This window comes from Grus americana, chromosome 4, assembly GCF_028858705.1.
Source record: "Grus americana isolate bGruAme1 chromosome 4, bGruAme1.mat, whole genome shotgun sequence".
Classification (NCBI taxonomy): Eukaryota; Metazoa; Chordata; class Aves; order Gruiformes; family Gruidae; genus Grus; species Grus americana.
In genome coordinates, this window is record NC_072855.1 from 31,277,565 (window position 1) to 31,297,120 (window position 19,556).

Consider the following 19,556-nt stretch of genomic DNA (forward strand, 5'->3'; position numbering starts at 1 on the left):
GCATGTCACACCCATTGTGCATTTCTGCTGCCTTTTCTGAAACCTCTAAATGCCACAATAATAAAAGTAACATCCCCAGCAGGGTGAATGAGAAGCATTCAATCTAACAGACAGACAATAACAGAAGAGGAAAATAAAGCAAGTTAAATTCTCTTCTCCTCCAGCCCTCTATTATGGTTTGCCCCGGGTTTTTGAGTCTTTGCAAGTCAAAATTAAAATGTGAACTGTAACCATATAGTTGCTTGGTAATTTATATCTCAGAAGCCTAGCTCTGGCATACCTGACACTCACTTGGAGCTCACAGCACTGAAATCCTTGCCAGAGGAAATACCAGTGATCGCGCAGTGCACAGCCCAGATATTCCAACTGACACACTCCTTGGCTGCAAAACACTCCGTAACGCAACTCACTGAAGCACATCACAGCAGTAAAGCACAGGGTCTGACCTAACAGCAAAATAAAATGCTTCAGCACACTTCAGTCTGAGGAGTTTGCACCAAAATTCACTGCTCCTTTTCTTTTAGCTGATGTTTATCTCATCTAGTTAGATGAGCACATACAGTCCCACTGCAGGCATAGCACTGAAATAACACAGAAACAAAAAGCTGGAGAAATACTTAGAGGCGACATCAATACATTATGCAAATGATACCACTAATTACCATTATTGATTAAGGTCCCTTACAAATCTTAAAATACGCTTATGCAATGTCCTTCTCACCTGCCAGTCGTCTGTCTCTTGTGTTTTTCCAGATAACATCCAAGGCTCTAGCAGTGGAGTCCCTGATATGATCACTAAATGATCTTCTCAGAGGGGCTTTCACAGGGTGATGCATAATGCAGATCGATCACACATCCAGAGTCAAACGGCTGTAGCTTGGCCCCAGGAAAAAGGGCATTCTTTGCCCGGGGATCTGTCTGAATTTCTCTTTGCCAGCCAGGCAGGTTGTTACTTTATATAATTTGTCGTCAGCCTTGTGGAGCTTTTCCTTGAAGAGTCAGGCATTGCAGTTCTCACTGCGGATGCAGGAAAGCTCAGACTGCAGCCAGCCTACTGGAAAGCTGCCAAAATCTTACATCTGGAACAGTTTACAAATGAGCTAACGATACAGTCATTTAGATTTGGGGCTTTATTTGTGGATATCTATAGGATTCTAGCTTCCTGTTTAATCAAATAACTTACCGGGCACATACTTGCATGGTCATTTATTAGGATAATATTTCCCTGCTTAACTGATATTTCAGGTAATCTTTCATGTTTTGACATGAAAAAGGTAAGAAATAGAAAAGAGATAAAGTAATTTTAAGTATCTGCAGTTCAGGTATTTTCTTTTGTTACCATATTTTTCTTGCATATCAGACTATCTGTGGCACAGAATAGGGCCTGATTCTGAGTTCCCTGTATGTAGTACTTTATGCCAATGCAGTGTAATGAAGGGATGGAAATACAAGAATGAGAGGAAAAGGGGAGAGAAGGAAAAGGGAGAGGGAACTAGGCCTCCACATCTTTGCTGAACAGAAAGATAAGTTCCCATATGTAAAAAGTTTATGCATGTAACTGAGATTAATAGTCACAGTAAATGAAGCCATTTGACCTTCCTTATTTTGACCTTTTTAATGGGTTACTGTGTCCCGTGGCTTCCCTGAGAGAGGGAGGAAGGAATAAAGGGGTAGCTGAAACTCTCTTTCCCTTCCTAATATTCTGTATGGGAATGCATGAAGAGCTGAGAGATCCCGGCCTAAAACACTAATCCCCTTTGTCAGGGAAAGCGAGAACTGTTGAATAAGATCTTCATTTTGATTCAAGGTGGAGTCCTTCATTTTTACAGCAACTACAGCCATTAAAGTCAGATACCATTATTTTCTTGAGAAGTATATGTTATCATTAAAATGGACTTCTCACAAGGTTGGCACATACAGATCAAATTACAGAATCACAAGTTTGAGCCCGTGGCTTTCCATTCCCTTTGCATTCCTTCCTAAGAACAAAACAGTTTTTCTTTTCATTCTATGCTAGATAAATTATTTCACACTTTCTTACTTGTAACTTTTTTCCAGTGCCTTCTCAGTTCCCTTCATTTTCTCTAGTTCTCATTTCCTCTAAGACAAACCATGATCTCATTCTGACAATGAGAAGAAATTTGCAGGAATTGTGACAGTGTAACTGAGGGAAGGATTGGCTCACCATCCCTTTAATGCAGATCCCATCTAGGCCTTTGTCCTTTATCTTTATAGAACGCTAATGTCCTGTGCACATCTTTGAACAAAACCACCAGCAGCACGGGATCTCTAGAGTTTGCAATTGCTTTCCTCACTACACCCTTCCTACTTTTTGAGGCCGAATTGAGAAAGAAGCAGCCAACTCTCTATAGAAATTCAATACAATTACACACTCTTGAAATGCATTTGATGATGATGATGTCGACGATGGCAAAACTTCCTTGCAGAGCAAGTGGCAATGCTTACATAGGCAAATGTGGACACGATCACCCGAGTGTAATCTATCTCTCTACCCAGAAACTTTGAAAACACGTACATCCTGTTCAGGTGACAGCTGCTGTTGTTTCTATTAGTGACCAGCTCAGAAGAGCACTGGTTCATTTTTAAATGAGGATGCAGTAACCAATACCTAAATCTGGAGCTGAATGTGTATACCTCTGTATTTCAGTTGAGTGCCACTGTCAGAGGAGAACAGAAGGCAACAGGGGAGAAGGTAGTCTCAGCAGATTTTTAACCACCAGGGGCTATGCCTACATTACCAAGAACACGGCCCAGAGAGAATGGATTTTTACAGCAAAATAAATGGTACCGAGGTTCTGACACATCTCGAGGTGAGGTTACTTTGAACTAGGTCTACCTAGGTCTCATGAACTGAATGAATCCACACCAGGGGTTGGAGATCACTACCAGGGTGCATCTTCTGGCTTAATTTCATCTGAAAGCCATTCAGTTCACACGCTCCAAGACTGCTTGGAGATATGAACCAAAGGGCAGTGCTGGGAGATCCTTTTCAAAAGTATACGCCTGATCCAGGCTAAAATGTCAATAAAAACACACCCACCATTATTCATTTTAGCAGCGAAACCAACTTTTTAAAATTTAAAAATAAAAAGAGCAATATATACATTGTTGACCGGGGTTTAATTCTTTGAGAGTTATTGTGGGTGCTGTTACACATGTAGAAATATCACAGGTCAAAATATTTAAAACTGTTGGTGCAACCAGTTCAATGAAATGGGCTGAAAAATGTCAGAATGACCCAATAAAGGGCAAAGGAGGAGTAAAGATAAACCGTAACAAATCAGAAGAAGATGGCTAAAGGAATCTGCTTGTCTGATGTTATAACACATATAAATGGATAATCTAAGCAAGATGGTGTAAAGAATTTAATTAAATGTCAGAAAATTTTTGATGGACCATGGACAGAAAACCAATTAGGTATAGATAGGCTAGAAATATGGATAGGAAATAAAAGGACATTAATTTTAGAAAAGTGTAGACTGAGAGATCTAGTGGGGAAGACAGTTAAAAGCAAATATATACAATCAAAGAAAGAAATCTGATATGCATGACATTCACTGTGGTCATGAAATGAGCTAAGAGTTTACCACGCAATATGAAACTATAAAATGATTTTTAAATCATGTTGAAAGGAGGCATCAGAGCAGAGCTGTGTTTCAGTCTCTATTCTTGCATTATTTAAATAACATCCCGTGTGGAACAATGCACTCAGATTTGGTCTGGATGTCTCAATACCCAAAAGATGCTGAAAAGGCAATTTGCTGGGATACCGGCAGCGGCTTTTAGCTCTGTGCTGGGAAACACCCATGTGTTCAGGGGAAAGCTGCTAAGCAGCTGCGGACGCGATGCCATTATCTGATGCTCCTATGGAGAGCCCTATGCTGCATCACAGGCAAGCCCCTCCCGCGTTCCCAGGCACTGCTCTGTTTGGAGAAACATTACTGCCCAAGTGATACCTGCCCACGTAGAGATATTTTCCCTTTCAGCTCAGACATATTCCCTCTTGCCTTGCAGGTATAGCTGTTTGCAGGGAGACATCTGCCTGAATCGCACGCCTGCAGTTACCTTCAGATTGCTTGCATGGAAAAGGTTTCTCCATTACTCTGGTAAACTCATGCTCACAGTATGGACTTGGAGAGGATGCCACTGGTGCCAAGGACACGTGTACAGACCTCAGCTGGTGAATCTCTAATGTTGGTCAACACGAATATATTAGATTAATTTATGGGGAAAAGTGTTAAACCAAACAGTTAAACTGGAGCACTGGGAATGACATCAAAGGAAAAAGGTTTTAATGGTGAGATTTACGAACTGGCAAAGAAAATGTTTTCAAAGAAAATGGCAAAACGTTTTGCTGCTCTATTCAAAAAAGTACAGGAAAATCTCCTGAAAACAAATATCTTCCTTTAGCTGGGAAATGGTCTATGCACCTTTCCATATGTTACATCTACAATTCAGTTAGCTGTATACAGATACTACAGCAAAATGCATGCAAAAATACGCAAAGTCCTAACGCCCCAACCAGCACCTAGGTAAAATTTATGATGCAGCTCTATCTCTTGGCTTCACTGTGTCTGGAAACTTAAGGAAGACCACCAGCAGGCACAGGTTTTGTATTTGAACAGTACTCATGGTGATCACAGTCACAGTACAGACAATATTCCAGCTATCTTCCAGAATTATTTTATTTTATTCAGTATTTCCTGTTCAATGGCCGAGATGAAAAAAACAAAACAAAACAAAACAACAAAAACCCCAAAGAAATAGTTATGGTCAAAAGGTAAACTGAATGGGTCAACAAAGATGTGTGCTGGAGTAAAAATAATATGACAGGAATCTGAAGGAGAGGGGTCTGTTGCTGACAAGAGAGGAATGCGGCAGCCAGTGTTCGGGGAGAAAGGTGACAGTACACCCTCAGGAAAGAGGCGGCCGTGCACACGTGCGGAGCAGCATGCATGCCCAGGGAAGAGTCTCTGTGGAATTCCAGAGGCAAATATTTATAGGGGCCAGATCCCTACCTGCCCGCCCAGCCGGCTTGGAGCCGGGCCGAGCCCTCCCAGCGCTCTCCCCAGCCAAGATCAGCCCCGCCACTGCTGCTCCCAGCTGGTGTCTTTCCTGTCACCCAGGCCTAGTCTGCCTCCGGACTGCAGCCACTCACTTCTGCCACTTCTCCCTTCAGAAAGAGTCTTAGAAATGTCTTGTTAATATAAGCAAAGCTGTGCCTCTCCAATCTTCCGCTCCAGGCTGGATGTCCTTACATGTAAAGTGCCGCTCATCATTCTTAAACACATCGTTCTTAAACCAGCTGAGGGCAGAAGGCAGAGGCTAATGCCTTATAACCTTACCGCTCCTCACCATTTCAAGCTGAAGGAGCTAAGCTTGCCAAACAGATCTGTTTTCTGTCCTTTAGTGGTTCTGTCCGTATTTTGGTCTGCAAAGATAACGTTAAAGATCCTTTTTCCTCTTTAAGGCAAAGAGCAGACAGAATGCGTCAGGCACTAGGATGGACGTGAACGGTGATCTCATTTTTAGTTCTGGCAACATCCAGCTCCTAGGAAGCAAACAGTTATGCAAGCCTCACTCTTCAGGCTTGCTCAAAATGCATCAACTTCCCTTCTGAGTGTTTACAAATGTGCAAATTCTTATGTTTATCGTTGGTTCATCTGTGTGATTCTGGCCCCTTGAGTCTGGAAGGATGTATGCATCCAAAATACGCATAGTCAGTCAGACACACATAATTTTTTAATTGTGCTGCCAGTTTGAGCTTTCCTGTGACTTCTGTGCAGGTTGTGACAAATGGTATAGCAAATTCAGACCATCTTCACTGGGTGGTCTATGCAGCTTGCCTGATCTGATGCATGCAACCATCGCTCCCTTTTTACAGAAACAGAAATGTAAAGCCATAACTCTCCAGAAGTATCACAAAACAAAAGAGTGGTTCAGAATCAAAATCTAGGTCTAATAAAAAACCGCCTGCTGGGCAGATAGTATGTGTCATTGTTTCATCTCTCAGCAGATGTCTCCAAATGCTATCTAGAAGACCACACTGGGAAAGGAGTGAATTTTGACTTTGACATGTGTTGCTTTCCAAAAGAAAATCTGGTACTGCAACATCTGCGGTATCTGAGAGATCTGATTCGTAACAGATCTTTAGACAAGAAGCAGCTACCAATCAGAGCAGACTATAAAGGTTTAGAGAAATTCCTATGGAAAGACATGCAAATAAAATTTACTCTGTTGAAACAGAAAAATTTCAGTAGAAGCTTGACAATTCTCAACAAAATTCTGAATATGACAAAGCCACATCTGTATTCAGTTTGATTTGTTTTTTTAAAAAATCTGTTCACCAATCAGATAATGTAAAAATATTCAGAAGTTCCATTTAGCACATAGGTATCTGGGCAATTTGTCTGTCCCATGGACTACTTGTCAGTGCTCAGCTTTCCCATGCTTCTTTAGGGAGCAGCCCTAGGAGCCGGCTGCAGGTGGAAGGACTTGACCTTACAGTGGCAGCTACTCTCTGTCATCATCGTTTCCTCCCTCCTGCCATGGGAGGAAGGGGGATGGGTACGTAACACTGTGGAATTTCCAAAGAGACATTTTAATTAAAAAATCTTTCCATGACAAGTTTTACTTTTGTGTTCCAAATTGAGAATAAAAATTTCAGAAGGACATTATTTTTCTCATTTCTTGCACTAAGAGCAAAAATCAGCATGTTATGGAATCCCAGACCTCCAGACTTGGAAGGCAGGCAGGATAAGGGTGAGGAAGTGAGGAAGACTATTCTCTCGTCCCATGTTTCAGCCTCCTACTTACATGGTACTGAGGGAGAATAATAGGATTCTTTCTTGTATCAAGTGTCATGGTGAGGTATAGATAAAAGGAAGTAAAAATGAAGATTAGTCATTGAAAGAAGAAAATGTAGAACAGGTTGAGAGTCTTCCCAGCCTACAGACTGGATTTGTCTGCTGATTTGTGCATGATGCCCTCTCCTCTTTAGCCACTCCATTTCTTTTTCTCCTTTCCAAACTCCTTTACAAGTTATTCCTTGTTTCCGTTTTTCTCTTCTACCTTCTAACGACTGCTCCATCATGCTTTGTACAGTTTATTCCCCATCCCTGTCCCAACAACTATGTCCTACTCCATCATCTGACCTCTGGTTCCTATGGCTGGCTGCTCTCCTCCCTTTTGCCCCCTTGACTCCTCCCTGCAATGGGCAAGGGCTTGTGAGTGTTTTGTGCTAGTGGGAACACTGCTGCGCTGGACAAAATGGACCGGAGCTGCTCTGTGTCCTGATCTCAGGAGTAGCTGCACATAAGATAATAACAAAAGCTGGGGTGGTGGTTACTGCAAAGGTGCTGACGATGGGAGTGCAAAACTCAACCCAACGTTACTGTGTCTCCCACCATATTTTGCTCTCAAAAAAGTGCCCTGTGACACACGTCAACACCCTGTAGTTAAACCTTTGAACAGCCTAGGAGCTAAATGGCTGCAGTCTGGAGAAGAGATAGGAAACCATGTCACAGATAGAGAAAGTTCCCTGAGCCTCCTCCTCCATGGATGGAAGAGTGCACTGCCTGCTGTCCCTCCACTATCTGCTTCCCCGTGGAAGCGGAGGTGTGGGAAAACGCCGAGGACAATCCTCCCCTCTCCAGGTGACAGCCATTGCCTCTGTGCACACTGCTTTTGTAAACTGTGCAGGCTTTATACCCTCATGCGGTGGCCCAGACCTTTATTTTTGAACAAGTGTGTTTAAGTATTTGGAAGAAAACGCACCTTCCCTACCAACAGTCCACGATGCAGACCACAACTGTTGTTGCTTTCATGGACTTTTCAATGCCTAAACATTGAAGACTTCTTTCAGTGAAACACTGAGAAGATCTTGTCAAAATATCTACCTTAATTGCCTTTTGTTGTGTGATAAATACATGCTGATGGGTTTATGTAAACCGAGTAGTCTAGTCTTCTGTTACACATTTTATAAGCTTCAAATTGAACATGATCCCAAATACACGCTAACAATATTTAGTAAACTTCACGGTGTGATTATGGCCCTGCCTTGCGAATAGCCCCATAGCTTAACTGGAGTTCTGTGCACTTCAAAGTGAAAGTTTATCTGGCTGTTTCTGAACTGCTGTCTCGCTATCACTGTGTGCTCCAAAAATAATAAATAAACCAGCACAGGAAAGCAGAAAACATTTCTAATCACAGCCACAAATACAAAATAATAAGTAGTAACTGAATAACATGAAAGAAGATATACTTCCAGTTGCATTTTTACATTGTTCCGTATTAATCTGGTTTTTTATGTAACTGGTTATAAACTATCCTTACATTATCAGAAAATCCAGTCTTCCCCTTACTGCCAACTGTTTTCTGAAATACTGCATATTAATGAGAGGAAACGGCACATTTAGTGAACACTGGTGTTGTAGTTTAAAATTCATATGAGAAAGGAAGTGTTAAAGCTTCATTCTGTTTAGCCATATGTGAGGCACCTGCCTAGAGAAGTTTATGGAGGTATTAATCTATAGGGGTGTCCAAAGACTTCCAAATACCTAACCTGAGCTGTAGAACTTTCTCAGTTATATCTCTTTCATACAGAATAGTTGACGGCAATAGGCTGTGAACTGGGATTACTTTTCAGCATTAGCCATCTGTTATGCTTTACCACAGCAAAATAGTACTAAACAGCATTATTTCTTCTTCCTTCACAGTGACCTGACATGCAAACGACCCGTACTGAGATATCTTTTTGTCAGCTGAGTAATACATTACAGCTTGAGTGGTCCCATCAGTAGGATTAGGGCAGGGTGAATAAAATTTCATAGAATAAGATACATGGTCTAAGGTACTTCTTTCTTTCCAGTGAAAATGCAAATGTGGCTCTAAGCGAAACTGCGGTAATAGAAAATTGCAGATCCTACCAAAAATAAAGAACCCAAACAGCCCAACACTTCTCAAACAACGCCCTATTGTTACTCCCTATTCAAACTGTGTCTCTATGATCTTCTCTCATAATTAGCAATTTTCCATCCTTGCCTTCTGTTTCTTCTCTCTTGCACTCTCTTTCCCTCTCTCCTGTTCACATCTACCCTGTCATACTAAGATGGTGAGTTCCTTGGGTTAAAAGTCTTCCTCTTTAGACATCCCTCACACAAAATGGCACAATATAAATAAGATGTTAAAAGAACAAAGTTTTTGAATTTTTCTGCAATGACCAACATGAACACTGATTGTGAATAAAACTAATTTTCTTGTAAAACGTGAATTTAAAATAATCTAGCAGTGGTGTCTGGTGTCTGTGTACATAGCAGTGAGCAGAATGGGAGTGTGGGGAGCGTTATGTGAGCTGGACTCTGCTAAGTCAGGGGTTGAGTGGGAAGAATTCAGAGTACAGACTGAGATCATTCGGAACAGAGAGATCAAAGAGCAGCAAGAAATTTTAAACCAAAGAAAAAGCCCCAGTGCTTGGAGGGTAAGATGGAAAAAGCTCATTCCTGAGAAGATTTAGAGAGGGTCAGGCTCATGTAAGTTGTCTTCATTAGTACTGCCCTGTGTAATGTGTGTTTTATTAAGTGATGTAAAGAGGCTGAGCTGTCCTCCTCCCTTCTCGTCCCCGCTGCCACCATTGCAGCACTGTGAAACACAGTCTCTACAGAAGGTTTGTTTGTCATGGTGAAGACAAGGAGGATGTAACCCTACTTGAATGGCTGGTTTGTGGCTTCAGTGGCAGAGGAAAGAGGAGAAAAACTGGAATTTTCATAGGAAGCAATGACATAGGAAGTAGGATCCAAACTGAATCTAAACTTTCGATAGGTATTGGAACAGACCTGCAGTAGATTTCAACATTTCACTAATTAAAGCACTGCTGGACAGTTTGTGAATGGTAACATCTCCTTGCTCCATTTTTGTGCAAACGTTTATTTGCATAGTTAGATTCGGGATTTATTTTTAACACCAGTTAACTTCCTCAGACTCCTGGTTTCGGTGTCTGTTATCTGCCATGCTTTAACTGTTTGTCCTGGAGTTGTCTGTGACATAACTTCTTTGAGGTGCTTTATTTCTGTGTTCATTTTAAATCCAGCTCTTTGAGGAAAACGATTGAAAGGATATGTTATTTTCCTGACGCTGAAAAATTCTAGCAAGTTTTCCTTAAATACTTTGTTATGATTCGGTAGGGGAATTCACTCTTTTATAGACATACTCCTTTTTTCATCTTACTGAAAGTCCATTTGTTGTAGCCATCGATGAGCCTCTGAGAAACTGTATTTCACAGCAGTACAGCAGCATTGGATGCTAGTGGCCAACAGCCCAGAAGATATTTTCTTACCTGGGTTACTTGCAGCCTGGAAAGTCTTTGCAAACACAAAGCTGCCAGCCCTGAGGCAGGATGCATGAACAGGAGAACCCATCTCACCTGGGGCTTTTACTGACCCCACTGCTTCATCTCACAAAAGGGTGGAAGATGGTCGGTCCCTCATCAAATGTAATAAGGAATGAGAAAGTCGTGCTGGGGTTGGGAGGGAGATTTGCACGCACAGTTTTGCAAAGCAGAGGCAGGAACAGGAGGAGAGATGCAAGGGGAGGAGAGAGCAAGCGTATCTGTCATCTGCTGTAGTTTTAATTGCATGCCTCCATTTGGCAACTAATATTCAGCTATTACATAGCTAGTAAGAACTTTCCTTATGTCCTGCTCTGATGGAATGGAATAAATGTTGGACTGGAATAAACATAATTTCAAACAACTGTCATCTTTGCACTGAATAGAATTTTTTTTTCAGGATATTGGCTACAATTATATTACTTTTTTTTTTAATAAAAAAGAAAAACCTATGATACTCCATTTACTGTTGCATGCTATTTTGTAGGATGTCTTTCTTCTGGGGTTCATTATTTCAACTGAAGTCTTGCAGTACTGCTGATTACAAATTCTAATGCCTAATCTTTCAGAGATAAAGAATCTAACATTTCACTTCACCTTTTGTAAGCTTAATGTATCACAGATGTATGTTAAAGCTTTATGGGGAGTGTCAAACATAATTATCTTGAAGATTAAAGCAGTCATCATATCAACTGAAAGACACATTGTTATCCATAATAAAGCCTTTGTGAATAATGAATGTACACAGCATAACTTAAACACTTACAAAGGAAATCTAAAACTCCAGCTGAAGTTATTACTAGATGTTAATGTTTCATAGTTACTCCATGAAGTTAGCAACACTATTAAATGAGGTTTTAATGAGACACTCTGGTTTGCTGTTCTAGGAATTGGATTTCTTCATATCTTTACTTAATTTACTTCACAGCTAATCAGCCAAAATTGCTTCTGCGTGCACTTTGCTGTTCCTGCTGGCGTCTGATTTTAGACATGGCCTATCTGCCCTCTGGAGCATCACTGCAGTGTGTGGACACTTAGAGTCAGGTTACTACACTGGTATTGAGGGCTGGGTGGGGAAGAACTGTGAGCTTGGAGTAGCTGGTTTGGGGACCAGGAGGCTGATAGGATACGGCTGTACTTACCCTAACTTTTAGGTCCTGAGACTAGCTACTGGCTCGCAACTTCCCCTAGTTTATTTTATGAGGACATTTCATTATTATATGTTCAGCAAACTTTGCACTTCATGAACTCAAGAGAACAGTGAAAATGCAAAACTTACGTTGTGTTTGTAGGGCTGAAACCCTGACTTGTGTTTTGTTATGGCTCTATAGCTGATCTAATATAGTTTTACAATCAAGTCATTATTTTGAAAGGTAAGAGATATGGTGGCATTCCCACATTAACTGAAGATGTCTCTGCTCATTGCAGGGGGGTTGGAACCAGATGACCTTTAAAGGTCTCTTCCAACCCAAACTATTCTATGATTCTATGAACTGGTTCTGAAATGAAGATTATCTGCTCTGGGAAAAAAATGAGTATCTAAAATAGCAGCAGCAACACACACATGGAAAAACTACTTACACATCTTTACGTACACTAGAAGCAAGGTAAGTACAAATGTTTCCCTAAGTACTTTATAACAGAAGAGGTGATGGAAACAATTAAAGAGCTGGTGAAATAATGGAGAAATTATTTCATATTTAACTGATGTAGAAATTTCTAGAAAAAATACAGTAATTGGAAGAAAGGAATAAAACACTCCCCAGAGAAGCTGAAGAAGCAAACAAACAAGACAACAAACCTCACATCTGAGACTGATAGGTTAAAGCAACATTTTAAGGTATATTTATTACAAATAAAGTATTTCAGTAATGGTGAAAAGGTTACATCTCAAATGTTTGACTGGGAAGAGAAGCGTGGTAAAAGTGTATGACATTTCTTCTTTACTATTCCTGATATTTTAATTACAACATTAACTATTTTGCTCACCTATATCATAGAAAAAACAACTATTATTTATATTCTCAGTATTTCCATGAAGAAGAGCCAGATATACTCTATTTGGCACAAATGCCTCCCTTCTTGAACGTAGCCTGTAGTTTTAGCTTCTCCAGTACCACAAAGATGTCAACAAGTTTTGAAGGAATTCAGATGATAGCAACAGAAATGATTAAGGGGCTGGAGAGTTTGATTTACTAGGAAAGACTAAAACATGTTCTGCTTAGCCAAATGACAGCTAATAATGCAAGGGGAGAGTAATGATAACAGTCTACAAGTATTTAAAGCGTGAGCACACCAAGAAAAGAGTGTAAATGTTTAAGGTGGTACAAGGTTTCAAAACACTGACCTGACATTGAAGACAGTGTTGTGCTTGTGTATGTTTTTCCTCCAAACTAGGACTAAGTAATCTGTGGAGCTTATATAAGGACAAAATAAAATATGTGAGTACAAAATCAAGGAGAAAACAGTGCAAATGTAAAACAAAACGATTGCTATGGTGCAAGTCCTCAATGTAGTATATGTTTAAACACAGAAGTTAGGATGATCAAACGAATAGCAACATGCCGAAAGAGCAGAATATAATATAATACTAGAGGAAGCATATATCAGTATCGTAGTTCATACCCTCTTTAGAAAGAACCGACCTTAAGAGTAGGTTTGCTTTGCTCAGACATAAAATTTGTCATATCAAAACTTCAGTCTAAGAACTGAAAGGTGCAAGCTATCAATAGGATTCTGTATTCCTTTCAGTCCAGTGTTACGTGCAGCAGTACATCAGAAAAGGACAAGATGAAGGAAATATCAGAGGAGAAGCAAGGGGAGAGGTTGGAAGAAGTGTCCAATACACACACACACACTAGCGAGTACCCTGAGTGCTAAAATCAATAGATCTCTACTGAGAGGTTACAGGCTGTGAATCTCATTCTTCTAGGCAGGTTTTCCAAATAGTTTATCTAGGATATTTCTGTCATAGAACATTTAACTTGATATCAGAGCCCTTGTCAAGATGCCTGTGACTGTCACAACTGACATTTCATCCAATCCATCCACAGCACCGAGGAGAGGGCCTTCATCAAGCTGCTCTGTTAAAAAGTCTTTCCCAAACTCAGGCCAGCGTGACACACACAAAAACCTATGTTAATCATCTGCAAACTTTAGAAAAACAGCTTCTCAGGTTTGCATTTCCCATACCTTTCATTGGTTATTTTCTGATTATTAATATTCAGTGGAAACAATGAGTCTAAACCCCTATCAAATGTTGAAAATTCCCCTTTAAATTAATGCCTCCAAGGCCCCCTTGGCACGGAGAGTATTTTGGCAGGGCTGGGTTAGCTATGGCTGACGGACAGTGGCAGAAGCTTGGAGACCTCATAAGTAAAGGGCTGAAATATAGTGGTTCTGCCATGCTAAAGAAACTATGGTAAAATTTTCTGGAAAAGGGTAGGCCTCAAATCTATTCTACACAAATTCATCAACAACTTTACCAGACTGTCATATTTGCATAACTTCTACTTAGTATCTGCTTCCTCCTGGTCCCCTGATCCCTAGGAACTGAGGATTGATAGAAAGGAGCTGAACCAGCCCTAGTTCTATTGCTTCTTGCAGAATCTTTATAAAGTTCATGTCATGAACACTGAAGTCTATAGTTCAGTTTTCACCTTGATTTGAAAACTGGACAAAGAAATGGAATATCACAAGACACGCAGACTTAAGACCATGAAACGACCAAGTTACCGACAGATGAAAGACGCTCAGTCAAACATCATCACTGGACTTTTACCTCATCATTTTATATTGACAGACGAGGGTGTAATTTCCCTTTCTTCCTATATGCTGTGTATGGGGAGAATTCAAGTGAATTCCCCATGAAGACAGGGAACCAGACATCCTCTGTAAATGTTTTGGCAAACTAATTCACCTATAAAGCTATACAGCACTCTCAATATACCTTGTTTGCTCTTAAATAACGGCAGTGTACAGTCTAAAGCACAGATGAAAACAGAGAACATTATCTTTTAAAGTCTAAATAATTAATGTATGAACCTGCATATTATTTAAGCAATACCTAATACTGTGCAGACATTCACATGTGCATCTATGTACACACTCACATGTCAGTCCATCCCAAGAACCTAATCTCACTTATCAGTCACTATTTGAACAAACAGCATACACGGCTAGTTGGGAATACACTGTACTAAGTACTTGCAAACTCAAGGTGTTTACAGGCTAAACACAGGTATCATTGCTTGTTGTACACAACAAACCAAAGAAAGAAAAAGAAACAGCACCCTACAGGTACCCTTTGGATACCTTCCTATGGGCTAAATCGGCTCAACCCTGTTTGCACATACTGGCAGCTTTCTGAAGGCACTACTCCAGAATGAGTGTCTTTAGGTGACAGTTGAAGGAAAAGCAGGAGATTTTTTTCATGTCAGTGATGCTCTTTAATAATACTTTATGCATAAGGAACCAAATGAAAGAGAAACATTGAAGTACTTTAGAAGAGGATGTGAAAGGATGGCATTTCTACAAGGATGCTGATAAGTTTTTTTCAATCCAAACTTACTACCCTTTAATTCAAGTACTAGAAAAGATTACATATGTGGGCCAAAATAAAATACTACTTTAAGTTCAATGAAAACTTCCACCATAAGCTATAGGAGAAAATGTACTTTTGTACGACAAGCAAGTATACTCTTTTACTCTTGTTGTACTCTCCTTAAAAGACTGATTCTAGACTGCTTGCTTGAAATTTGGAGTTGATAGTGGAATAAGCAGCTATCAGTGTACTGATAACAAATTTGAGCTTGGCTAACCAGTCATAAAAGTCAGAAATAAACCAAATATATTTCAAAAGGTCAAAACTGAAATCTATACTGAATATGAAAATGCATAAGAAAAATTAAAGGGGCAATTAAAAAACAGGTTTTAATGTAAGTCCCTCAATATTAAACAAGCTTTGAAAGGCTCTCTCCCTACAAAGTCATGACAGCTCTGAGTTTCAATTAATAGGATTAGATCCAGTTACCTAATTAACCTCATTTCAACCTGAATAATCTAGTTATTTGATGTTGAAAACCTCCTCCCCTACGTAAGAACGGTAAGATTTCAGCATATGGACAATCAAATTACTAAACAATAAATTCTGGCAGATAGGATTGATGTAGAAGAATGATGTAGAATTTTAAATACATTTTCAAAAAAGCTCTCAGATATGTTCTTGACAGATATTGAAAATTAATTCAGATGAAAGATACATTAGTTAGATCCTGGGGTTTGGGCTTGCAAGATTAAAGATATTTTAATAGTCTTCATCTAGGGAAATTATGCCTTTTTTTAAAGGTTACCATGCTTTGGAGGTGAGAAGACTACAGAAAAAGTGTTTTCACTCTAATTTCCAATTAAGATCTTTATACGCACCTTACACATCTATGCACATGCCCTTGCTACGATGTTTTCAGTAAAGTACTGCTGATCACCAACCAAAACACGGTCTATATACAGTTCTCATACCTACCTATGAAGTATTAAACATATATCTCACCAAAATCCTCTGTATATTTTGATCCTCAGTCATTGTATTTTTTTTCTCTCTAAGAAGCAATACAAAGTAAATGTAAATTTATCCCAGATTAAATCTTTTCTATTTTACCAAGGAAGTCTAGGTTATCACCAGTTTTCTGAGTACTGTCATTTCTTAAAGTCATCCCACAAATGCCCTGCTCACTTGCCACATCTAACTTCATGCTTGTTGCAAAACTTCATATTCTGGAGAAGGTTAGAAGTTTCTGCACCATTTTATGCAAAAATGGACTTTATCTCCTTGTGTCTTTAAACACCACGCACAACAATGTGAAAGTCAAGAACGAATGTATGGAACACAAAGAAGGTCATGCAAACTTTTGCAATTATTATATTTAGTTTCTCAGTGACAATCACCCCATGAAAGGAGCTTTCTTAGAAAAATAATGGGAGACCGGCTGCTAACTCCTAACATCTACCAAGCAAAGAAACTCAAAAAAAGTCCAGGCAAGTGTGAGGCTGAAGCTTGAACCAAAGAACTGAGCTTTGTATGGATTTCAACAAAAAGGCTGCTCTCAGAGAAGTGCGTGGAGGAGGGCAGCTGGAATCACGTATGTTCACGAAATCCGTTGCGTTAGCAGCAAGCACGTGCTGACCTTAGGTCCGTTCTGCTCCTCCTCGCCTGAGAACCAACGTGCTGGATTCCTTTTGGGCAAAAAAAGCTGACTTGTTCTGAACCGGTGTCTAGTGTTACTGTAAACACACACTGCTTTTACAGTTCCCAGCACAGCGCGCTCAGCACGGAGGTTACATGATCTCTGTACTCCTGGCAGGAAATAAAAGATATTGATGGTGGGGACCTCTGTTAGGAACAGTAGCCGTTAGGAAGAAGAGGAAGGCCTAGAGCATGGTTATGTATCAACAGCCTATGTAAAGACATGTTTTGCATTGTGAATGTGTGACATAATTTTGGAAATGCTGAAGGATCCACAGAAAATTCAGTCCAGCAGAAACAGATTAGGGAACTAATGCAACGGACACTGTACAGGTGGGAGAGTCCCAAAAAGCAGCAGAACTGAGGCAAGTCACGTGTCTTGTACCAGGGGAGCCCAAATGAGAATGGCTTTGTAGCTCATACGTGTACCTCATGACCGTGCCAGCACAGCAAACACAAGGGTAGAAGGGGGGATGTTTAGTCTGCAAACAGACAGCCTGCAACAGTCTCAAATCTCTGAAGGGACACCATAGTTGCTGTTAAATACCAGAGACTGTTGTAGTAGCTTGCGAATGGCTCCGTGGCTGCTTCAAGTCCTAATTCTAGGTCAGTTAGAATTTCATCCTCTTAATAGTTAAGTACATTTTCTACACTAAATTCTCTACATCTGTCTACGTCTAGCGCAGCCTCTTTAAGGCATATGTTTCCTAAGACACTAGCAGCTTTCTGCTACTACAGGAAATATCTCATTTCTTTCTTCATAGATTTTTGTCTGTGTCCCTTATTGCACCAAACTGTTCTCTCATTCGGTACTGGGGCAACTGTTTGTTTTAGTGAGCTGGCTTTCAGCAAGCTGTGCAATGTAGGTTAAAAAACAGACAGACTCAATGTGCAGCATTTCAGTGATCCAGTTTACAGAAATGCTTGAATTCCTGAACTTAGAAGGCAGTGAAATACAGTTGGGGAAGCAGCACTGTGACTTACCTTGAACACAAAGCTCTCTTTCAGGCAATTACAACTTTCACTCTCTGTGTTCAAAGGTGAATCAAAGCTGGCCCACAGAATACATGAAGAAGCATATGTATTTTGCAAGCATAGCAGATTCATGCATAATGAAAACCAGGAATTATTGCCTGAACTGTAAGCCAGGCTATAAATCACGTTTAAAAATTGACAGTATGCATTTGAACAGAAATCCACATCGAGATCCACAGCTGAACAATTACTACAACTTTTAGGGATTCACATCCCTCTCTCAACATTTCAGGTAGGAAGATTTCATACAGGTGGCTGAGCATCCTATAGCTGACCGCTGTAATGCCAAGAGATGAAAAATTAAGTATAGACACAGTAAGAACGTGGTGAAAGTATTCAATTCCCATTGAAGGTCTGCTTTGTTCTGCAGTTGGGTAGCTTTTCCTTATGAAGTATGAGATAATTAATCATGCTCACCTGGTTACATGTTGAATGAACACTTTAAAAGAACAATGAAAAAATGCCTTAAAAGCATACAGGAAAGGAAGACAAGGCATATCATCGTATTTAGCTAAGACGTACACTTTACAAGAAACAGTATCCTGTATTGGCTGGTATATACGCTAACAGATGACTGTGCACATGGCCTATGAGTCCTTGTAGGTGCTACCGAGTAAGGAAGATTCATTCCAGGCTTTGGTTCAGACTCTAACTTTGCTTTTTGGTCAGTTCTTGTGGTGTAGATAGTTTGTGACAAATAGCAGTGGGAGAACTAGATTTCTTTCCTATTTGTGAGGAAAAGGCTTGAAGGGATGAAAACTTATCAAAGAGGAACTGTGAAGGAAACGAGTTGTTGATTAAGTGTCAAGAAAGCTTTAGTGGAAGATGGTAGAGATGAACTTAGTTTGACAGTTTATCATTGACTGAGTCGTCACTTTCCGTTGATTGCACTAGTGAATAGGAAAATGCTCTGGAAAATGAGCTGGAAAGACTCACCCATTCAAGTGACATAACATGACCTGCAGTAAGATCCTAAGCTATTCAAGATGACCAGACTTAAGCCAGAATTATATACGACAAAAGCGAGGAAACTGATGCAAGAAAAAGAATGCTGGATATGTTATTTTTTGTGTTTTCTGTGTAATTAAGCAAGAAAGAACATTATTAAAAAAATATCCCACATACTATGCAAAACTGGTTGGCTTACTTAAAGACTTTAGATGTCTTAGAAGAATTAAGCTGTCACTTAGACTGAAGTCATGAGTTCATGTGCAGAGGTCTGGCAAGCTAGTTAGGGTCGGCTCTGGACCTGGAGGCCTGGAGTTACACAGATCTTCTTTGGGAAAGCCCAGTAAACACACTCGGGAGATGTTTGGGGTAGGGCAGTGAAGGCAGAAGAGCTTGGAAGGAAGCACTGAGTTGGAGGGCACAGTGGGGTGGAATCCAGCTAAACCCTCATAAATGCTGTTGAAATTGGGAATGGATTCCATATTTTTAATGGAACTCATATGGATATTAAATCCAGAAAGTTCCACAACGTTCAGTAAAAATTAGAAGAGTGCATAGGAAACTTAACTGAGTCTTATTAAAAAGGAATCAGTAACCTATAGGTTTGGCACATTTCTTCATGAATTTATGCTGCTCTCAACATGAAGCACCGCAGTCTAAGCTACAGAGTAGTGCGTGGCCTCTCAGGGTTAGATGTGAAGCGATTTACTGAATGCAGTCTGCGAGTTACGCAGTGTTTCTCTCAAGAGATCCAGAGCAGGCAATGAAGGAAAGAAAAAAATTGTATTGCACCTTCAAAATCAGTTAACTATAATTAGGTATTACAGATATGATTATACTTTAGTCATAATGGTATATCTATTTTATAACATCACTGGAGAGCAGAATTATGGCTCTTTGATTTTCTTACCTTAACCTATTTGATGC

At 40.1% G+C, this 19,556-nt stretch overlaps 1 protein-coding gene across 4 annotated transcripts in view; it reads right to left on the minus strand.

Moving 5' to 3' along the window:
• DLC1 (DLC1 Rho GTPase activating protein) overlaps positions 1-19,556 on the minus strand; it is a 236,988-nt gene that overhangs the window by 102,229 nt on the left and 115,203 nt on the right. Inside the window, exon 1 of one of the 4 annotated variants that reach the window (XM_054823300.1) lies at positions 722-1,042. The exons of the other annotated variants lie outside the window; for them this stretch is intronic. Within the exon in view, the coding sequence (XP_054679275.1) occupies positions 722-836 (115 nt within the window). The 5' untranslated portion in view covers positions 837-1,042. Of the gene's footprint in view, positions 1-721; positions 1,043-19,556 lie in introns of those variants that run through there. 4 annotated transcript variants of the gene reach the window in all.